The 22,162-nt window shown below is 36.8% G+C and overlaps 1 protein-coding gene across 1 annotated transcript; it reads left to right on the top strand.

Moving 5' to 3' along the window:
• Positions 1-1,314: 1,314 nt before the first annotated feature.
• LOC137284564 (vesicle-associated membrane protein 7-like) lies at positions 1,315-16,610 on the top strand. The gene is made up of 6 exons (XM_067816409.1): positions 1,315-1,463; positions 2,115-2,276; positions 5,598-5,694; positions 7,301-7,402; positions 7,903-8,064; positions 9,243-16,610. The coding sequence occupies exons 2-6, from the start codon at positions 2,128-2,130 to the stop codon at positions 9,450-9,452; spliced, it is 720 nt and encodes a 239-aa protein (XP_067672510.1). The 5' UTR covers positions 1,315-1,463; positions 2,115-2,127; the 3' UTR covers positions 9,453-16,610.
• Positions 16,611-22,162: the final 5,552 nt, after the last annotated feature.

Here is a 22,162-nt window from a genome sequence, read left to right as displayed (position 1 = left end):
TTTTTGACGGCAGGTCTGTAAATACACAATCTAGACCAAGCTATCCAGTGATAAAATTGCATGGGCATAGATAAAAAAATCAACACAATTGAGATGACTTGTATCAACCAAGTCAGTGAGCCTGACAATATGATCCTGTTTGTCGCCTCTAACCCTGATGTTCAAGATTCCATTTATTTGTGAGATGGATGTATTTTCTGGGAAGGCAAATTAAATTTGTTAGTTTATACAACATAATGTACTTAAAGAACCTTTAAAGAGATTTAATTGTACAATATATCATAAAAATTACCCCTTATCTTTTGACACAGAATATCAAATGTCGACTTTTTTATCACATCAAGGGATACATTAAATATTGTAAAAAAAAATATTATGCACAAATAACAGTGATTTGATGGATATATAACAAAATAAATAAATTTTAGTACATATCGTCCATGGTTCTATGAGAAAAAAAAATCAAGACAAGTGCAACATACATTCATCTGGTTTATAACACATATCTGCTCTAGTAAAACCAGTAAAACTCAACACAAAACACACAGATGGGCAGGAAATGTTTATCTTGTTTATGTCTTTAACAAACCAGGCGTGTAATCCCACGTGCGCGTCTATTTTAGGAGTCTGCCGGAGCACCGCTTGCTATAAGACATCTGTCTACTCGACCAAATGTTTGGTTTGGATTTTTTTTTAACGCACCAAGAACAAAGATTTCAACTCACGACAAAACAAACGACTTGAAAAATTAAAATCCTGTCAAAACTGCAATTAACAATGACTGATCGGCAATCGACACCTTAGACATTATTATGTAAATAGCAATGACGCGTTAAGCCTCCTAGCGGCGTTGTCACGTTCAGAATGTGCTTTCTTTCAAAACGTAATGATCAGTGATATAATATTGTGTTGAAGTGACACCGATTTGTGCATGCTTATTCGCCCAACTCTGGGCTTAAGCGCCAGTGACAACTCAATTGCATTATCAACTTACAGAGACGGAAAAGACGCGTATATAAATATCTACTTACTGTTTTGATAATATCACGCTACTATTTGCACGCTTCTTCGGAAATTTCACAGAATTTCTTGATTGCCGCCGAATGTGTCTTTCGGCTTGGAGTGATCCCTCACGCCGATTGACCCAATAATCACCACCGTAACTAATTGATACCGCACGCTGCCTAACAGATACTTTGATTGGCTTAGATAGCCCCATACGCATAAGCTGATTGGATAACAGTATTATGCTATATTTAGTTTGTGAAGCAATGGAACCGAACATTCACGGTGTAAGGGAGACAACTCCCGTTATTTGTTGTCGTCTAAGTGAGTCACGCCTCCTTGCAGTATTGATGGAGATTTAGTTGCAGACACTGCATTAATTCGATCATTGGAAAAGTTTTGAAACTCATGTCACAACGCCAGGAACCGGATTTCTACGGATATTAACTTCTGTATTGGTTTGTAAACTTGAATTGATTGTAAACTAGCGATTGTGTGTTTGTTTATCATTGATACGGCTCATTCACTCAAACACCGAAGATGTCAATTTCATTTCCGTGTGTTTATTTTTCTCGCAAGATGTCTGCATTTGTTGATGGCTCTAGGTAGGACACAACGAAACGCGATGCAGTGGCCACTGGGGCATATAAAATATGGAACAAAATTTGTTAGCCGATCAGATTGATTTTCTACTGCCCATTTATTATATTTTTGTCATAAACAGGGGATTATAAGCCGCTTCACTTTCCCAAATTGTATCGATGTTTCAACATATTTGACACATATTTAGATCGTTAAAACGCAGCAGTAAATAAGTTAAAGTTTCTTTTATCTTCTCATACTGACTGATATTAAGACTAGAATCCCACAATTCAACACAATTCTAATTCTTTTGATAGCCTAATTAGTTTTCCTATTATTAGTGTGGATGTTGGGTTTTTTTAACCCCATTGGTTAAATCAGTATTAGAGTTTCCTGATATACACTATTAACTGACTGTGTAGATCAGTGGTATCATAATTAATATCATTATCATTATTACAAGTCGCATGAATTCACTGATCAAATTCAAAATGTATGCTGATGCATAAATGTTTTATATTTTTCAGGTTATCAGCAAACATGCCTATAGAGTACAGTTGTATTTCCAGAGGGACTGTGGTCCTCTGCAGTAGACAGAATGGCATTGGTAGTTTTGAAAGTACTGTTGATTCTATACTTCCAAACATATCAACAAGCGCAGATGGTAAAAATACCTACACATCAAATGAGTAAGTGAGAGAGAAAGTACTTATATGGGGTAGCTGAGGGTTAAAGCATTCCCTTGTCACCCTGAACACCTGCTTTCATTCGCCACATTGGTACAATGAGTGAAGCCAATTTCCACCATGATATTCCTGGAATATTGCTAAAAGTGGTATAAAACTAAACTCACTCACTCACTTATTTTCTCTGTACTTGAAGTTTGAACCTCAAATGATTAATTAACAACACAAGTGAGTGATTTTGATTTTTCCACTTTTGAGAAACATTCCTGCAATTTGTCAAGTTGTCAGACACCAGACATACTTCTCATTTAACACCAGTGTTGTATCGTTATTTTGCTATGACAAGACCAGGCCTGGGACAGTATTTTAGTTTGCAATGTATGTTGTTAACCTAAAAAAACAAAGGTCATCGAGTCAAGTTGAATCAAATAAGGAAGTGACTAATTAATGCCCAAACTGTTGTCACCCACCATCAGCACATCTATCAGCTTGAAAAGCATTTCAAAAGAAGCAGGATATAAATGTTGTATCCTATCTGTATCATTTTTGTCAGAATCTGACATCACACTGTTGTGAGATATAACGACAGTGACAGTCACACCCTAGCCACACTATTTGTGCAACATTATCTACGTACATTGAAATACAGTATAAGTAAATGTAAGTTTTATTACTTTGATGAATTATACTTGAGGAATAATACAAGTAATGCAATTATATTAATAATAGCAGCCCATTTGAGATTTATTTTGGGGGGACCATATTGTGCTTAAAAACATCTTTGAAAGTTGCATTGATCAGGCTGTTTGTTTGAAATGAATGAAGCTGGAACATTATCATAAATATTTAGTAATTTCTCAATGTTTCTCCAATATATTTTTCATAGGAAGACAGGGTGTGAAATTATTTTATATCATTATAGCCCTATAATTTAGTGTTGATAAAATCAATTCATCATTGATCAATGAATCATTAAATATTGATGATTCAGAATTAGCAAGTATTTTTTTTTCTTCTCACAAACATCAAATAATGTTGTCTTTCAGCTCAAACATGATTAAATTCAATGATCATTACATGTACTTCTTCAAAAGTGTTCATTTTGAAAAGGTATTTATGTATGAAAGTATTGTTTGGCCTCAGGAAAAAAAGACATTTGGAGTCTTTCATTCAAGATAATAATATCTTACTTAAACTCAGTGGTATATAGTTCATTGTGATGCCTGCAAACAATGAAGTATTCAGAAACCTGATGTTTTTACCTGGAGTTAGGCCAGACCAGTTGTGTTTCTTGTGTTACGACTCCACCGATTGTATTTTTGTAAGAATAAGAAAAAAATATAAATCGATTTTTCTCCAGTCAAAAAGGTATAATTTCTATATTTCTATTGTCCAACTCACTGTATTTCTATTGTCCAACTGACTGTATTTTTCCCCCATGTATGCTTAGTAAATTGCCCAAAGTAAATTACTTTCAATAGTTAGAAGAAATAGTACTTTGAGAGCTGATTTTATTTTTATCTCTTTTTTCCCTCCTGCCCTTAGGTATTCTGAGGACAAAAATCAGTAAAACAACAAATAGAATTGGTTTGGCCTTATTGTTGAACATTAGACTGGCAAATTTGTATCCACATTGGTCTTTTTATAAAGTTACTAATCCGACGGTGTGGGATGGAATTTGGGGAGTTTGAAACACTGGTTATATCTCACAGTCAGAACATTTGATTCATTGCATTTTATTGTTTTCCTTACAATATGGAGTCATATTTTCAGCCTTGTTTTGTGATCTGTCTGTCTGTCAGTGTATGCATGCGTTAATGGTTAAATGTCTTGTAGTACTAGTTTGCTGTTTCTTGTGAAGCACCAAGCTGGTATTTGTCATCAGCAAACAGAAGTTGATATATGAGGATCAGGTAGTGAGCTTGTAGACTTATCTGATGCATGTCAGTGTATCATTAAATGAACAATGCTATTTCTAGGACTGACCTTCAGTAGTTATAACTACTACATTTTATTAATGTGTAGATCTAGGAGGTCCCCATTGATACCCCAATCTACCTATCTCGCACCAGCATTAGAAATAGCTACCATCCTGCTATCCAAACACTAAAGGACAGAGAATCAAGTGGTATATTGTTAAAGCGATCAAAACTGGACAGCTGAAAATTTCAGATGATTTGTTCCTTACTTAATGCATATGAATATGATGGTCAGTGATTAAGGTGTTAGGGGCGGTGGGGTAGTCTAGTGGTTAAAGTGTTCGCTCGTCACGCCGAAGACCCGGGTTCGATTCCCCACATGGGTACAGTGTGTGAGGCCCATTTTCTTGTGTCACCCGCCATGATATCGCTGGAATATTGCTAAAAGCGGCATAAAACCAACCTCATTCACTCACTATTAAGGTGTTAAAAGTACATCCACAGAAGTTCTGTGATATTTATTTTCTCTTGTCAGATGGAGATTACTAATTAACAAATGTTAATAGAGTTGTGCAAAAGAGGTTAGGAACCATTACAATACAAATGTAACATTTAATTTGATTTGCTAAGGCTCTGCTATCATTCAGTCAGCTTTGTGTTTGTGTTTGTTGATTTATATTGTTTCCAAGGGGTGATAGTAACTTACCATCTTAAATTACCAAACGTCACACCAATTTTGACCGACGTGCATGTTGATATTGATATTTCGCTTGCCAGTGTAGAATGATGTGATCTAGCAACATTTTTACTTAACTAGTCCTCTTGACTGGTGACTTCTCAAAGTCAATTCACACACTGCCCCTATTTTGTAAACCTGCTGCATATGTTATAGTTGCTTTGACATGTACTCAGGGTTTACGCCACACCTCTCAGCATAATATACAGCAGTCTGTGACATATTCTGATCTGGACCAGACTATCTGTTGTTTCATGGTATGAGTGACTATGTTGGGTTTTTATGCCACTTTTAGCACTATTCCAGCAATATCACAGCAGGAGACACCAGAAATAGGCTTCACACAGTGTACCCGTATGGGGAATCAAACCCAGCTGGATGAGCAAACGCTTTAACCACTGGGCTACCCCACCACCCCTTCACTGTGTGACCATCAATCCATGCATTTGGAACATGGTATCATCAGCTATCCTGAACAACTGATACACTGAGAACCTCTTATGACTGTCACAGATTAATGGGGACCGAATTCTCATCCAGAAATCTCACAGACTGTAGCAATGCTCACTGTAAGGAGAGACATATTTGTTTTTATCAATGTTTATGCATGAATTTATCTGCTTGGTTTGTTTGTCTTAATTTGCTATGATTTTGTTTGGTTTGTTTCAGTTATGCATTTCATTGTGTGGTAGACAGAGGTCTTATATATATGTGTGCTACATCTCCAGATTTTGGGAAACAACAACCTTACGCATATCTAGCAGAGGTACATCTGTCATGTCATATATATATGTATATGTGAATATGAAGTCATATATGTGAAGATCATGCAAATATGTGAAGATCATGCAAATATGTGTGAATTTCATGTCAGATGTATTTGAAGATCATGCCAAATATAGGTGACAATCATGTTAAATACATGCGATGATCATGTGAAATATATGTGAAGGTCATGCCGATTATAGGGGAAGATCATGTAAAGTATGTGTGTAAATTAGGTCCAAAATATTGAAGATCAAATCAAACATAGGTGATTATTGCATTAAGAATAAGTACAGATCATATTATGTGAAGATCATGTAAACTCCATGTTAGCTTAGCACAACCACATTTTCATGAACTCATATGCAGATTGTGTCAGGTATTGGTGTAGATCATAAAACTTAAAGAGGGAACATTTTAAAGTGGAGATCATATGAACTCAACATTTGATTTGATATTTGATCTGATCTTCATTAGGATATGTAAGTCACACTGACATTGTGATCCTTGTGACTGCTAGAGTTGTATATTCCCCCTAAAGTTGAGATTGATAATATGATGTGCTGTTGAGATTGACGTCCAGTGAATGACTGAAAAGAAACAGCACCTTAAGCATGTACTAGTTGTTTTGTAATGTTGTCACCATTTGAAAACAATAAATGTCTAGCGCTTGTTTGCATTCCTGATACAGAAACTGTTCTTGTTCACAACTGAAGTCCTATCAAAACTCACTGTCATATTATATTATAAAGTCGCATCAACAAGTAAAGTTGATGGGTGTTATCAATAAAATGAGAGTTACTGATACAGTGCTTAGACACCACAAAAGTTTGGAATAATATGTACCAGAATTTATACCGTTTTGAAGTCTGTTCAGAGTGTTATTGAGACCTTTTGTAGTGCTGTCCACTTGCCACTCAGACAACGAGGATGTTATTTGTCTATATGTAATTTCTCACCCATCTATCTAATCAGAAAAGCATGTGTTTCCTGTACTTGAGAATAGCAGGCTTATATTTATGTACATTGTTCAAGTTACAAGTGATATACAACTAGAGAGACACACTGCGCATTTTCTATCATTCTTCAACTGTTCACACCCTTTTGTTAATTGCTGTGATTATATTGGTATTTATTATTTAGCTGCTTTGCATATAATATTTTGCACACGTTTTTATTTCAATGAAGGTTAAAGTCAGCACGGTGTTTGAACATTAAGCATGATCTTCTAAAAAATGTTGTAAATTGATCTGTTTTGTTTCTCTACAGTGTAACCTTGTTATTACAGACTCTGTTAATGTGGACACCTTGCTTTGGAATGGTTGGTGACATATGAATAGTTTAAACTAATGTCATCTTGTACAAGCAGTTCGTTAATCAAGGGCCAAAACTTCACAAAGTGATCATAACGCTGAGGTGATCGTAACTCCCATGTTTTAACATAGACTTACAACAGTCGTAGTGCTACGATCACTTTGTGAAACGGGCTGCAGAACTTGTGTATTGTACTTTCTGGAGTTACAGGATTTTGCTGTATATGAATCAGATTTGTGTTAACAATTTAACAACTGAATAAGTTGTATGGAAAATCTTGTTTCCTTCTGTAGATCAAGAAAAGGTTCCAAAGTGGTCCACTGGCAAAGCAGGCCTCGACAGCAGAATCACATGACATGGACGGTGACTTTGGCTTTGTCATGTCACAACAAATGGTAATATGCATCATATTGCATCATTGGTATCAGTGTTTAGGTAATCCTAAGTCTTGATGTCATTGTCATGATGCCTGATGTTGTTTCTTTCTTTAGTCCTATTCCGTGCCCAAACTACAGTTATGGTACCATTTCTATATCTACTTCATGACAGCAGACAGCACACATACTGAGCAGCATTTCATTGTAGATTTCAGGTTCCATTTAAGATTTAAGATTACAAAAAAATGCCATAGGTTTTTGTGTTTTGTGCTCAATGTACCAGCACACAGAAAATGTATTGCAATACATATAATTTGGAAAGCATTTTACCCCTGACCTATATGAAGCAGATTCTTCACTCACTCACTCACTCACTCACTCACTCACTCACTCACTCACTCACTCACTCACTCACTCACTCACTCACTCACTCACTCACTCACTCACTCACTCACTCACTCACTCACTCACTCACTCACTCCTTTGGTAGTGACTGTGTTGATAAAATGTTGCTTCAGGAGAAGTACTCAAAGCCTGGGGCGGGAAACACTGGTGTGATGAAGCTTCAGAGTCAGGTGGATGAGGTGAAAGGAGTAATGTCCCAGAACATCGAGAAGGTTCTGGAGAGAGGGGACAGACTTGATGACCTCATGGACAAGACAGAGGAGCTTGAAGCCAGTGTAAGTATCAAGATATAGAGCAGAGGGAGAGAGCTTTGTCTGTGATTACACATGAGGTTCTTGAGGGATGGGACAGATTTCATAAGTACAAAGACAAGACAGAGGACCTTGACGCCTGTGTAAGTATAAAGATCTAGCGCTGAGGGGTGGGATGGGGAGTTCTGTTGATGATTGTATGGTAGGTTCTGGAGGGAAGGGACAGACTAGGTTAGTTGGTGACTTCATAGACAAGAGAGGACCTTGAAGCCAGTGTAAGCATCAAGATCTAGAGTAGAGGGAGTGAGCTTTGTCTATGATTACATAGAAGGGTCTGGAGATGGAGAACAGACTGCATGACTTCATCTACTACTGATTTTGGCCCTGCCTGCAAAATGTTAACAGCTGCCAATCACCAAGATGCAGATGTTGCTCTCTCCAAATCTTTTAAGGGTCTAGAAGTGACAACATTCCCTTAAATGGTCCCATGCTGCAGACTAAAGCAAATGAAAGCTAATGTCTGTGAATGATAAATTGAGAATTTTAATGTTATGTCAATGTACATGAACAAAGATTTGTAGCCTCAACATGTACATGTCTCTACAATCCAAGATGGCGGTCAAATGTGAATGACGAACAACAGATATAGAACGAACTAAATTTCTTGGTCCCTTGGAGTTCATTATATCAGTTTTCTACTGTATTATGAAACCAGCAGGTGATTGAAGGATATCCTTTAACCAACAATACTTATGTATTATTAGGTCATTTGAATAACAGATTTCTCCTTATTTTGTAGCTTGCTTGATGTTATTGTGATATCATATTGAAAATATTGTTTTGCCATTAATGTAATATGAAAGGATATATTTTTGGATATACCATGACCTTGAACATGCCTACACAAATCACCTCAATGAACATAAATACCAACTGTATGTACTCACTAAGACTGCTTTTGTTGGAGATTTTCACAGTGTGAGTGAACAGTGTTAAGCTGGTAAGTGTAAGGTTATTTACTAAGTGTGCTTTAGAAGAAGAGGCAGTGGGGTAGCCTAGTGGTTAAAGTGTTCATTTGCTGAAATAAACACACAAGTCTTGACAAGATGCTCTATTATATAGGTTATTGTTTCCAACCTTGCATGTTAGGAGGACATGACAACATATCTGTACTCTCATTGTTGACTCCTTGGTTCTTCCAGTCAGCCTCCTTCCAGAAGACAGCCCGTCGGATTCAGAAGAAGTACTGGTGGAAGAACACCAAGATGACATTGATACTCATCGCTGTCGTCATAGTGATCATCATCATCATCGTGGTGGCAGTGTTGGCATCAACCGGCGCCTTCAACAGTGGGAGTGGATCATCAACAACAGCAGCCCCAGCTGTTGTCACTTCACCCTCATCATCTTGAGGAACTGTCCTCTATCATCTGAAGTATTACAGACTTAGGTTCTGTCGATCGCCATGGTAACATACATTGATGTTTTCTATGAGGTATCTCATGGTCACATTTTTCTCACTCTGACTCCGGTCACAATAGTTAAGTTTGGAGAACAAATATATATTTTGAACTGTTGATATTTTCATACATATTTTTCCTGATGATCTATGTCTATGACAAATAATCCATGTATATATAATAACTGCACATTATGAAAAATTATACAACCAGTTAAAGCCAATCCATGGTTAGTCATGTCTGGTGTTTTAATGTCAAACCCTAAGTTGAAAATGAAAGTATTTGGTCTATGGAATGGCATGTAATTCATAGTGAAGAGTTAGTTATTTTTTATGATATTTCATGTTGGTATGTATGCCCCACTGTCAGTATTTAGATGATGAAATGTAACTTTATGTTCCTATTGAGTAATACTGTTGGTTGTTGAGGCTGAACCTTTACTGGACCCATTTTCTGCATGTACACTGGAGAAATAAGTGTTATTTATACGCTGATACAAGGTGAAGGGACTTAATGTATCAAGATTGTGCAGAAGTTGAGAACAACATCCAACTACAAATGGAAGGGATAACCTCATTATAGGGCATGAATTTGTGTGATTGATTACTTGGAGATTTTGTCATGCAAATAGTATCCCACATCTCCATATAGATGGAGTATGTTCAGCATCAGTTGAGGTTAATAAAAGTAAGTACTCTATTCAAGTACTGCAGTTGCTGCCTTCTGTTTGGGTGACAACATAAAATGTTTTATCTTACCTTCATGTAAAATGCTAATATTTCCTTCGTCAGTGATGCTTTAACAAGTTTCCTTGTCACCCCTCCTAGGAGGGTGACAACTGGAAAAACTATACATACACCATAGTAACTGCTAAACTCTCCACTGACAAGCTGTGCAGCTAACAATCGTATGACGTCATAATATGACGCATGCAGTGTCCGGAGTTTGAAAGCCATTCTGTTAGATGTTTTTGAGTTCACTATGCACAGATATATTTTACCAAATTTCACTGCTTTGTTTAAACTATTTTATACATTGAATCGTTCGCACTCTCAACTTAAACATATAAGTAACCATTTTTATGTCAGTTTTAACCTTATCAGAACATGTTTCACTGATTCTAAAAATCCAGTCGAGAGGTAGACGCCATTTTGTTTACATGTCATATGGCCAGTAGCGATCTTCAAAATAATCTGATCTGATGTACGCCTTTTCGTAGCAGTGTCATCCCTCATCTACCAGCTTGGGTAACACTGCTACAAGAGGCGTACATCAGACCATACATCAGTGTAAGCACCTAGAAAAATATTGAATATTATATCCACCACACTGAACTTCAGTTTTTCTTTATTGCTGAGTACATTGTTTGCCATTGCTACATATTACAACATGCTAGCTAAATGAGGGAAATCCCAGTGTCTTGCAACTGCAAGATGCAAGATGTTTACAGGTTTTTTTGTGACGTCAGTAAGTGTGAGTATGGTAGTACTTACAGTGAATCATGCAGCCATCCAGAAACATGACCAAAATTTAGCAAAGGTTAAATCCAAGTACACCATATACATATATTCTATATTTTTTAAACCTGTTGTGAACATAGGTTTGGAATTTATGCAATAAGTACTTTCAATGTCCTTTTTCGTATCAAACTATAATGTCCTTGTTTTGTTTTTTGACCCCAGAGGAATACTGTACAACCTGTCTCTTTGAAATCAGAGCTTTTTCTCTGATATAATACCTTTCTGTGTGAGCACCCAGCAGTGCCACTTTAATTGGTCACATCAGACTACTTTCTAATCAGCCAATCAACATCAAGACTTTCCTTGGGAGAAGGGATAAACATTCATACAAGCATGTCTGATGTCTGTATCTATGAAATGAAGTTAATCAGCCTGTTCCATATGTAAATGATAAAGGCAGCACTATTATGTTGTTTTTGATTTATTTAGACACATAGTCATTCTGAAGGCCATCTTAATACAAAAGCCAGTGCCATCAAAGGAATAATTGCATTCTGTGTGTGCTTTTTCTTTCAAATATTTCAAAATTTTCTGAATCTATATTGAAAAGAAATGCAGAGGTATCTTTTCTGATTGACTTGAAAACCTTAAGCTCTTCATTACATTGGATGATCCTAATTGCCACTGATTTTACCTGCTTTGACCTTCTGTGGAGGTCTTTGTAGGTCTTCAGAAAGAAACAATTATTGACTATAGACTAGAAGATGAGTTTACCTATTAGAAATGTCCATGTTTAGTCCTATCCTATTAGGTTAGTGTTCTGTTTAAGTGCCTTCCTCTTTATTTATATGCCCACACAATTATGGTAATGTTGCTTGAGTTCTCTGCCTTGTTAACTGCTGGTGTTTCCATATTCTACCACGACCTCGACATCGGTCAAGAGGCATTATCTGAGATATGTGTTGCATGTCAGGTTTGAAATTTGGATCATAAATATGGTCTTGGTCTTGTTAAGGTAAGTTTCTGAATAAAAATACAGGGTGAAAGAAAATTCAAAATCAGAGCTGTTCACTGAAGTTGTATGAAATGGAGTTTTCGTTCTGGTCTGTTTATTCTCATCCTGTGACTCCTATGCTATATCCAGGGTATACATTCCGATAAGTCACCACGATACCCTGGATGCATCTACAGATCAGTCTGATAATTCATTACCTCCCTTCGCCAGCTTTTTATCCAATCATTGTGTACACTGGGAAGATGAGCGAACCAATCACATATGCAAACATATGCACCCACCTTATGCTGTTGTAGCAGCTTCAAATCCAAGCTTTTCATCTGCTAAGCTTCTGTCTGAAAATGTTAAATATTTCGAATAAAATAAAATGAAGTGGAACAAATGTAAGTAGATTCCGATGAATCTTTACTATACCCTGGATGCATCTATGGCTAAGCCTGATAATTTATTACCTCCCTTGGACTGCGCTTTATCAAATCAGGTGTGTAAGCTGGCAAGTTGAGCGAACCAATCACAACTCACTTTCACTTTTTAATGTCTAACAGATTGAACTTGGCAACAGAAACCATGCAGAGGTTCTCTGAAAGAGGTAGAAGCAGTTGCTGGGTATATTTTTTTTAATTTCAGACCTATCAATTTGTTTGCATCATTTTCCCCAAATCTGAGTCGCACTGTGAACAAACCTTCGCAGCTGCAACTGCTATCTTTTGTTGACACTAGCAAGCTCGGTTGTAATGGTGGCTTTACTGATTGGCTACTGTGAGAATGCAGAGTCAGCAAAGGGAGATAATAACATTATCGGGCATCCAGGGTGTAGTTGAAACTTATCGGAATATATGCACTGAAGATATCGAGGATGGTTTATTCTGAAATATCAGCCAAGTTGAAACCATGTAATCAGAGTAATTTGAGACTGAAATTGAAATTCATTAAATGTGATGGTGTTATAATTAGAGATAGAGAACTGAACTAAAAAAATTTAAACTGTATTCTTATTTTGTTATGTTCCCTCTACCATGAACATGACACCAGGAATCTGTCCATCTATTTTCTGTTTCACAGTCACTGTAGACTGAGATATGGTTCATTGTACTTCTGTGTGTATTTCTGTGAAATGTATCGGTGATCTGTAGTACATATTCTAACATGACACCTGAAAGGTTCCTTGTTTGTTCTGATTAATATTTCAACTAAAATGTGAGTTTCTTATGTTTTTATGAAACATTTTCATGTAACCTGTACTCAGACATGTTGCTTCACAATACCTAGTCAGTTGTATAAAGTTGTATGATTTATTTATATAACATGTAAATTCATCATGTGTTCTTTACAACACACCTTCTTCAAGAAGATAAGAGACGATCAAATTAATGTTTTTCTTAACATGTTGCTCTATAATGTTGCTCTATAACAGAGGAAAATTTTACTTGTTTTACTTGCAACTGAAGTGGCAGCGGGGTAGCCTAGTGGTTAAAGCAGTCTGCAGTCACGCCAAAGGCCCAGGCTCGATTTACCACACAGATACAATGTGTGAAGACCATTTCTGGTGTCCCCTGCCATGATATTGCTGGAACACTTATAAAAGCAATGTAAAGCCATAGTCATTCACTCACTGCTTGAATCAATGAGGAAACAGTGGACTTTTTCACTTATTAATTTGCTTACAACTGAAGGATGTGTACTTAAAATAACAAAAACTACATATTTGATATGTGAACCAGAGGTGACTGAAGGGATGTACAAGCTCTTTTCATATTTAGTTAATATTGTCATGTAACTTGTATATATAATAATATCAGTAGCTTGGGTGATAAATGTTTAAAGTCTTTGAATGGCAATAGGGTTTGAGAAACAACAAAAGGGGGAATGTATGCATGTTGACTTAATGTTATATGAGTAACGCTATGTATTCTCTTACTCCTTCATCAGGAAATAATTTGCCTCATGGGGTAGATATATCATTAGTTGTATAGATTATGTATAGGAGAAAACGCGGCTCCAAGGGTTTGGTAGATAGCTGTAAAACTGGAGGGGGATGGTTTTACATTGTCTACCAAAACCAAGAAGAAGTGTTTTCTCTAACATATATACCGTCAATGATGGATAATTACAATGTAGGTGATCGTTTAATGAAATTACATAACAATAACTGAAGTGCACATAAAATCAATTTAATGACAGTAACTACAAGTAGGTAATTTAACACCACAACCTTCGCTGGCCAGGTGGCTGTGCGGTAGATTGTCTGCCTATGGTTCTGACATTTGTGTTTCCAATCCTGCATGGGAAAACATTTGTGTTATGAGTTTAATCATGAATGATATTTTTCAATTGAATTCAAACACTCATCTATCATTTGAAAGTTGATGTTCGTATAAACTTAGGAAAAGTAAAACCGGGGAAGAGGTCTTTCTAGCGAAAAGTAAAACCTGTCCCTCCAAAACAAAAACGTCAAATGCAGTTATTCTGGGAAAACAAGTGATGACCTAATATAGAGTGAGAAGCACACTTTAGGTTTATGTTTGATGCTCAGTGTTCATGTTATTGTTATCAGGACTCAGTAGTGTTTCAGTATACCAGTGCTTATGCTCAGATTCACGACAGATTTTATGGGTTTACTCCATGTTATTGTTTTGTGAGTTTCTGTTATGACGTTCTTCCAACTAAAACTGCTGACAAGGAATTCCTTAGAGGATTTGTTGGACCATTCCTTTATATGTGTATTTTACTTTAATTGACTGTTTTGTTTGTTTAAACTGAGATTGTGTGGAAGGTGCAATATAGCAACAGTCTTATGCACATGAACACCATAAAGCACAAGGACAATGATGTGAAACCATGATATAAAGGGTTCCTTAAATAGAAATTCTTAGAACTCAGATGCTCAAGAATTTATGTCCAATTCTGTTAAGTGCTTTGAGACGAGAATGCCAAACTATTCCTCCATGAAACAATTTCTGGCAATAAATTCTAGTTAATGCACAACTCAATATTTTAGCTCAATGCACAGCAATATTTTAGTTGTGGAATGTTGGTCTGTAAATAATCATGTGTAGACCAGACTATCCAGTGATTCACACCAATGATCATGTGTATGTATCTACGCAACTGGGATATAATGATGGACAATCAACAAAGTGATCAGACTTGATGATATGGTCCATATAGTCTCCAAAACTAATGGGTGTCTACCATTTCACAGAATCAACATGGGACTATACTCAAGTCTCACCATAAGGGCAAATATATTTCCTCTTGGAATCCATGTATGTTTGGAAGGGTTTCATTATAGTTGATTTTATGGCAGGGCATTGTATCTTTAATATTTTTCATGATCTTTAATAATACACATGCTAAATATGCATTTTCCAGTAACAATTATACATGGTTTAGTAAATTATTATAATATTTATTTCTTAACAAGTTATTAACAGCAAGTCACAACATACACAGCTTAACAGAGAACCCATGTGTTACAACAGACCTGTGTGGTGGGTATGACTGTTATATCTGATAGCTGTCCTGCAGATCATCATCTGTCTCAAAGCTGCCTGCAAGGAAACCTCATTAACTTGGACAGTGACAAAATCAATCAAATCAGGTTTATGTCAGGTGCAGGGAGACCATCAAATGCCACCACTCTGTCCAAGGTAAGATCAGGAAGCTCTCAAAACGCGGCCATTTTGTTTTTGCAATGCCACTTATGTAATCATGACAGTGTAGATTTAATAAAAGTAATAGACACTTCCTTATGCACTGATGCTTAATGTCGCATGATGAATTTTGAAGTGTTACTATAAGACTGATAATAGACCGTTGAAAAAGTGCAGGACATATTGGATTTTAGAGATTAATAAAATGCAAATGATAAAGCCAAGAGGAAACAGATGATGAAGAGAAATTAAGGGAAAATGTGACAATTTGGAAATGTTTCATGGGCATGGTTACATGTTACTTTTTTTTCACAAAATGGAATATCCTGTACGTAGTTTAATTGGTATAGACATAGAAAATTTCATTGTCTATGCAGGTTCACAAGCAGACTGAAACCAATTGGCAGTCATTACCCTTTTCACACATTTCTGTGGATCCACTGGCAGTTCTGACTGGTTATTTCATGTATCTAACTTTCTGGAACATGCCAGGTATCCACTCTGTGTTTTTAGTTCATAGTGTTTCATTATAGTCATAGTGCCCCAGACATCCTCGATTATCCAGCATATATCTGTTCTATTGTAATGAATAGTGTGAACCACCTCACCATCATAAATCACATTCAGAAGTGAAGTGAATCACTCCAAGCTCTAACTTTCTGTCAGTAATCTGTTGGATTGATATTTCTAGATCATGCTGTAATATTTTGGTTAGTGACACAAAGATAGTGAATGGTTCAGGTTATTTGAAAGGATGGAGTGATAGTTCTCTGGCTGGTTGAAGATACCCCTTAGGTTAGTTTAAAGCAATGACATTACATGTTCTACATTTGTATTGTCAAACATGCAACAACTGGTGATACTGCAGGAGTGTATTAGCAGAGAGCGTTGTTGTGTGACTGTCATAGTACAGCCTATGGATACAGTGTACATCTCATGATCACCTGCTGGATATGGCTTTGCAATAAACAGTATGTACTTATATTGTGAATGTGTTTACTCTGAAAGTGTGAAACATTTGTTGGAAAACATGGCTTGACATATCTGGGATTTGAACCCATAAATATTGGGTATTCTTCACTATGGTGACTGCCATTAGAATTCTTAGAACTTATTTGTAGAACTTGATCAGATGAACAAAGGGACAAGAACCACTGAAACCCAGAAACGTTTGAAAAATAAATCAGGTATTAACACACCTTTCAAGAAACCTTGAATATGAAATGCAGTGTAGAATCCTGCAGAGATGCTGCATTATTCAAACATGCTTATGACATTGCATAGGCTGCTTGTGATGTTGTGCACTTCAGGGGACTCTCCCATATTCATATCTTACAGACTCAAAAACTCCTTGACATTAAAGATACTTCAATGCTCAATGTTTCACAAAATTTATTTTCACCTTTTAAAAATACATGTAGATTACAACATACAGTAAAAATACAGCATCAACAATATTCATATCAAATGTAAACTTATGAATATGACAATACATATTGACATTGTCACAAATTACAGTAAATTTAGGTATATTTTAAAAAAAACAACTTGGAGTAAACAAACAATCACCATTGTGTAAATAACAAGCAAGTGTTCAGTAATGGAAACTTTTCTGCACTTGGTTAACATATTTTTAAATACTTTCAGTGTTTATGAGGAATCAGAAGTAATAACTATTTTGTATGATAGGTTATCTGATCAGGCACCATTAAATCTATTTAAAATCATGACAGATTCCAAAATTTTAATTGTATAATGTCCAGAAATACACATTATTAGAATGATATTGATTAGAAATTGTCATTCATCCGTATTGACTTTTTATACATTGAGTATCTATTTTTCTGAAGATCTAAGACCCTTGAAACCATTCATAATCCTAATTTCACCTGTGTCATCTTAAACCTCCTAGGTAGACCCTCCTTTAACCCCAGTCCCATTCTCCTCCCCACCCCCAACTAATCTCCCCAACCACCAACCCAAAGCCTAAAGCTATCTTACTGTTGTTATATTATGACTGTAATGAAGTCAGCTGATTATCAGCTATATCTTGGAGGAGTGTTTTATTGTTGATTTTCATGGAATATTTCTTCTAGAATCCTAATAATTCTCTAGGAATCATGATGAATCTACATATCAATTCCCAAAAAATTAATATAAATACACACATCCAATCTCCAAGAATCTGTGCTACCTTACGGTTAAAATAGGTATGTGAAGAGCAGATTGGCTTAGAACCTTCATCCCAGGCGCCAGATCTTGGTTGACCTTCCCTACTAGACCCCAACTTGTACCCTACCCCTCTAACCCTTCTACCACCCCTTTCAATGATGCTTCCATCTAGGGTCCATATCGCCACTGTACGTGTTGTAACCTTGGCTTGGCCAGGTAGCTCACACGTACCTGAAAATAAGAGACAGGTTCTTTGTAGATGCAGTGTACCAACAGGTAGTCCAAGTATTTAATGTTCATGCTAACATTTCTTACTGATTACATCATCTGTCATAGAATACATATCCTAGATTTTCGCAGTTTTCTTAGCTCTAAGATAGTTATAAGTACCCTACATTAACATTATCTTATGACTGTCTTAGCACTAAGAGAGCTTTGAAAATCTAGTATGTATATGTAAAACATAATTAGGGTTGTTTATATTTAATGTTCAGTCTATAACAGTTCTTAATGACATAAATGAACAGCTTTTTAACTATGTAAGATATAAAATAATCAGGTTCATTAAAAATCAGGATGTAAAGCAGGTTGGAAAATTAAATGAGTTCAATTTAGTTCAGCCTCACCCTAGATGATCCTGCGCAGTGGGATGATGAGTTGTCAGGTACTGGACCAGCAGCCATCTGTAAAGTACATACATCCATTCACCTAATGACATGCAAGTACAATGTTTCAGTAATAAGATACGAGAAGCAAGAAAGTGAATCCGTCGACAAATATTTTGTTGGAAATATTGGCAAAAAAGGGAGATGACTTGTGCAGTCTCAACTACTAGCAATAAGAGCTATGTTTCATCAGAGAAGTGATTAATTGTAATTAATTAAAATAGTTAAGAACGTGCTCTTAACGGGATACGAAAGGACTTACCTGTGGTTTCATCACGGAGTACTGGGCATAGGGTGCCTGTGCAGGAATGGTGTCCATCTGCAATGTAGAAGAAAGAATTCAAGTGTAGACCAAAGGACTATTCAGAAGCCAGATAAAGTTGTTATCCATAAAGACATTTCATGTCATCAAAAGCAAGATTTCAGATGGTAAACTTTGGTTTATACATTAAATGTTGCATGCACACTGGCACCAGAGGCCCCACATTCTGTCTCAAATGGCTCAAACACTCAGCACCTCCAACTCTCCCGGGAATATTTATTGGTGGATCTATCATTTCCTACGTGTGATTTGAAAACGGTTGAATCTGTTTACCTGAGAGTGGAAAACAGAATGCTGCATGTATCCATCTTGTGCAGGAAGAGTATCCATCTGTAGAGGGAAGAAGAACAGATGCAGACAAGGAAACAAGCTGAGACACAGACAAGGAAACAGACACTGATGTAGACAAGGAAACAGATTAGATGCAGACAGGGAAACAGATTCAGATACAGAGGAGGAAACACATTCAGATATAGATGAGGAAACAGATTAGATACAGACAAGGAAACAGACACAGACAGAGACAAGGAAACAGATTCAGGTTCTCCTTCGGCTGCATAAAACCAGTCTTAGAACTGAAACAACTTCCTTTGTTTGGCACCGTGTGTAACATGGTGCATGGTTTTCTTGTGTCATAAGAATGAACGACTGGATTAGGTAAGTAGTATAACGCCAGTGAGGCTAAATAAAATAAAATAAATGTTTCTCGGGCATCGGTGCGCCACTTTTATTTGTGTGCGTAACAATTTTTATTGCCATTTATGTGTCTGTAAGAGCGAGTGTGACTGAAACTTCAACTCATGAACAGGTGCTGAACGTCCCAGATTGTAGTTTGCGCTATATATTTACCTGTGAATCATCTGGAATTTCTGTTGTGTCCATCGGCAACTCCTGAAAATATACAGATATAATCTTTATTATACTTCTCGTGCGTATTGTCGGTGGACAATGTTCCGACCACAACAATGCACTTACAAGTGAAAAGCGTTCCTGCTTTGTGCTATCTAGCACCTAGTGGTGTGGTTCTTCCCATTCAAAATTCGCGATAGTGAGAGTAAGTGAGTCAGTGAGTGGTTTGAGTTTTACAGCGCTTGTTAGAATCTTTGAGGCACACAGAGCCCAGAAAGGGGATCACAAATCGCGATATTACACACACGCGCTCAAAAATCTGTTTATCTATCGTCTTATCACGTACCCTATTCAATGAATCCTGGTTCCACATGATGGCATCGCCATCTTTGTCGTAGAGGTGGTACTGCTGCCACGACATACATCCCTGTGACAATACAATATTGATATTAGTTTTTGATATATCTCATGTCATAACATGCTGTTCCAGTCGCACATAATCGGCTCCACATATCTCACAAATAACATCATGTAGCTGTATGATTTCGTATTGATTTTGAAACTTTGTATGTATTTCATAAATAAAAACGAAACAAATTCAAACAAATGGAAAATAATTATCCAATGGGTGGTGAAGGGTCTAGACTCACCTGATGAAAAAATGAAGCTCCATTGCTGTTTATACTCGTTTGCAAGAAATATTGTCTGGCGTCAAAGTCTGCAGAGAGAAGGTATATTGCTTACATTTACCGATGCCTCCAGTCACTAAACTTTATTTAAAATCTAGATGAAGAGTGTACAGTTATCAGAGAATGGTTTAATAGGTTATTATTTGACCTCGTAGTTGAGGTGTAAGGAAACTAACACTTTTGGAATTGTTGTAGCAACCCAAAAGTTTGTAGAAGAATTTGACCTCTCTATGAAATAATAGTACGCATGTCATATTGATTAACTAATTATCATAAAAAAAGACTTTTAGGCAATAACAAACACGACAAACTGCAATGTAATGATGTTATCTTGATGAGCAATGCTTACCTGCCATTTCTAAGGCTAAATGTTGAAGCTTTTATCCTGTGAAAATGCTTCCTTGCTAATAGACGTGTTACGTCACAAAGCATCAACGTAACAATGCCGATGTCGTCATAGCTACTACTCTTCCAAGGGACGCAACTCTGACTCGAAGTTTCCTTGGCGCCCTCGTTCAAAACGTTTTGATTACTTAGGGTGAACTTAAAAAGAGGTTGCCTTTATAAAACGTGTATGCTTCTAAGTGTTTCCTTTTTTTATTTCCATCAATGATGTCATGGCATACAAAATGTGGTGGAACCGAATAAATCAGCTGATTTGTGAGTGAGGATCACTGACGGAGGGATTGGGTGAACTGAACAATGTCACAATGACACCCACTGAATGATTCCCATAATGCTAGATAGGACCAGGGGCATGTTTGTGTCTGGCGGGTTAGAAGTCACTGCGTTGGTATCGGGTCTGTCCCAGGTGACATATCTGGCACTGGCAGTAATCCATACAGAATAAACTAATTAAAATACTACATTACACCTAAATACGGGACAGCCTACCGCTCCACATGAAGTACCTGATGTCAGCCGTGCCCAATACGGGTGGCTGTGTGCCGAGAACTTTTACCAATGCCTTTTGACTTGCGGGAAATTCTTCTCGTTTTAACGATTTAAAGGTTTGACTTTCAGAAAGACGAACATTTATGTACACCATGCATAAATCAAAGACACGTAAATCATACTTGGTAAATTGATCTTTAGTTTAAAGTATGGGTGGGAGTACATTAGTCGCCTGTCTCTGGATTCGAACCCGTGAAGATTCGAATTAGAATTTGTCTTCAGCAACAACCCACGCTTGTTGTAAGACGCAACTATAGGGAGTGAATGGTTAGACACTCTGGTTGACACGTGTGACCGTATCCAGTTTTGCATAAATCGAAGCTCATGGTATCAGTATCACTGGATTGTCTGGTTCTGGTTCGGTTGTTTACAGGACGTCGTCAAGTAGATCATCTCAAATGAGGCTTTATTTCCCAGCCACAAACATTGGCAAGGACTGTGCCATAACATATGTGTGCTTTTCTTGTGGATGTATCTTTCTTCACATAAGGCCTTTCATGTCCCGACTGACCAGTGTCTCCGCAATACAGGCCAGTCTATGTTGTTACGGAACTGAATATGCAGCTGGTATTTCGTTGTAACTTCGGGTCTATTTCATATTATACACTATAAAAAGCATAAACAGACCTCAGCATAAAAAATGTTTTCAAACTTTATTTTCATTTCGTAATTTGGAACATACAGTAACAATACAACATTAATAGAGAGATGGAGAAATATCAACAATATCTGGATTCGATAACAAAAATAATATATCAGTAGGACAAGATACATTTTTACAGTATCACAGGTAAATAGCCAGCTTATTTAGCACAAACAGCTTGGAGTAAAATAACACTCCCCATTCTGTAAGTTGACAGTAAATGTAAGTCACAAAAACACC

The sequence above is a fragment of the Haliotis asinina genome, chromosome 5 (genome assembly GCF_037392515.1).
Source record: "Haliotis asinina isolate JCU_RB_2024 chromosome 5, JCU_Hal_asi_v2, whole genome shotgun sequence".
Classification (NCBI taxonomy): domain Eukaryota; kingdom Metazoa; phylum Mollusca; class Gastropoda; order Lepetellida; family Haliotidae; genus Haliotis; species Haliotis asinina.
This window is presented reverse-complemented; position numbering and strand designations above follow the sequence as displayed.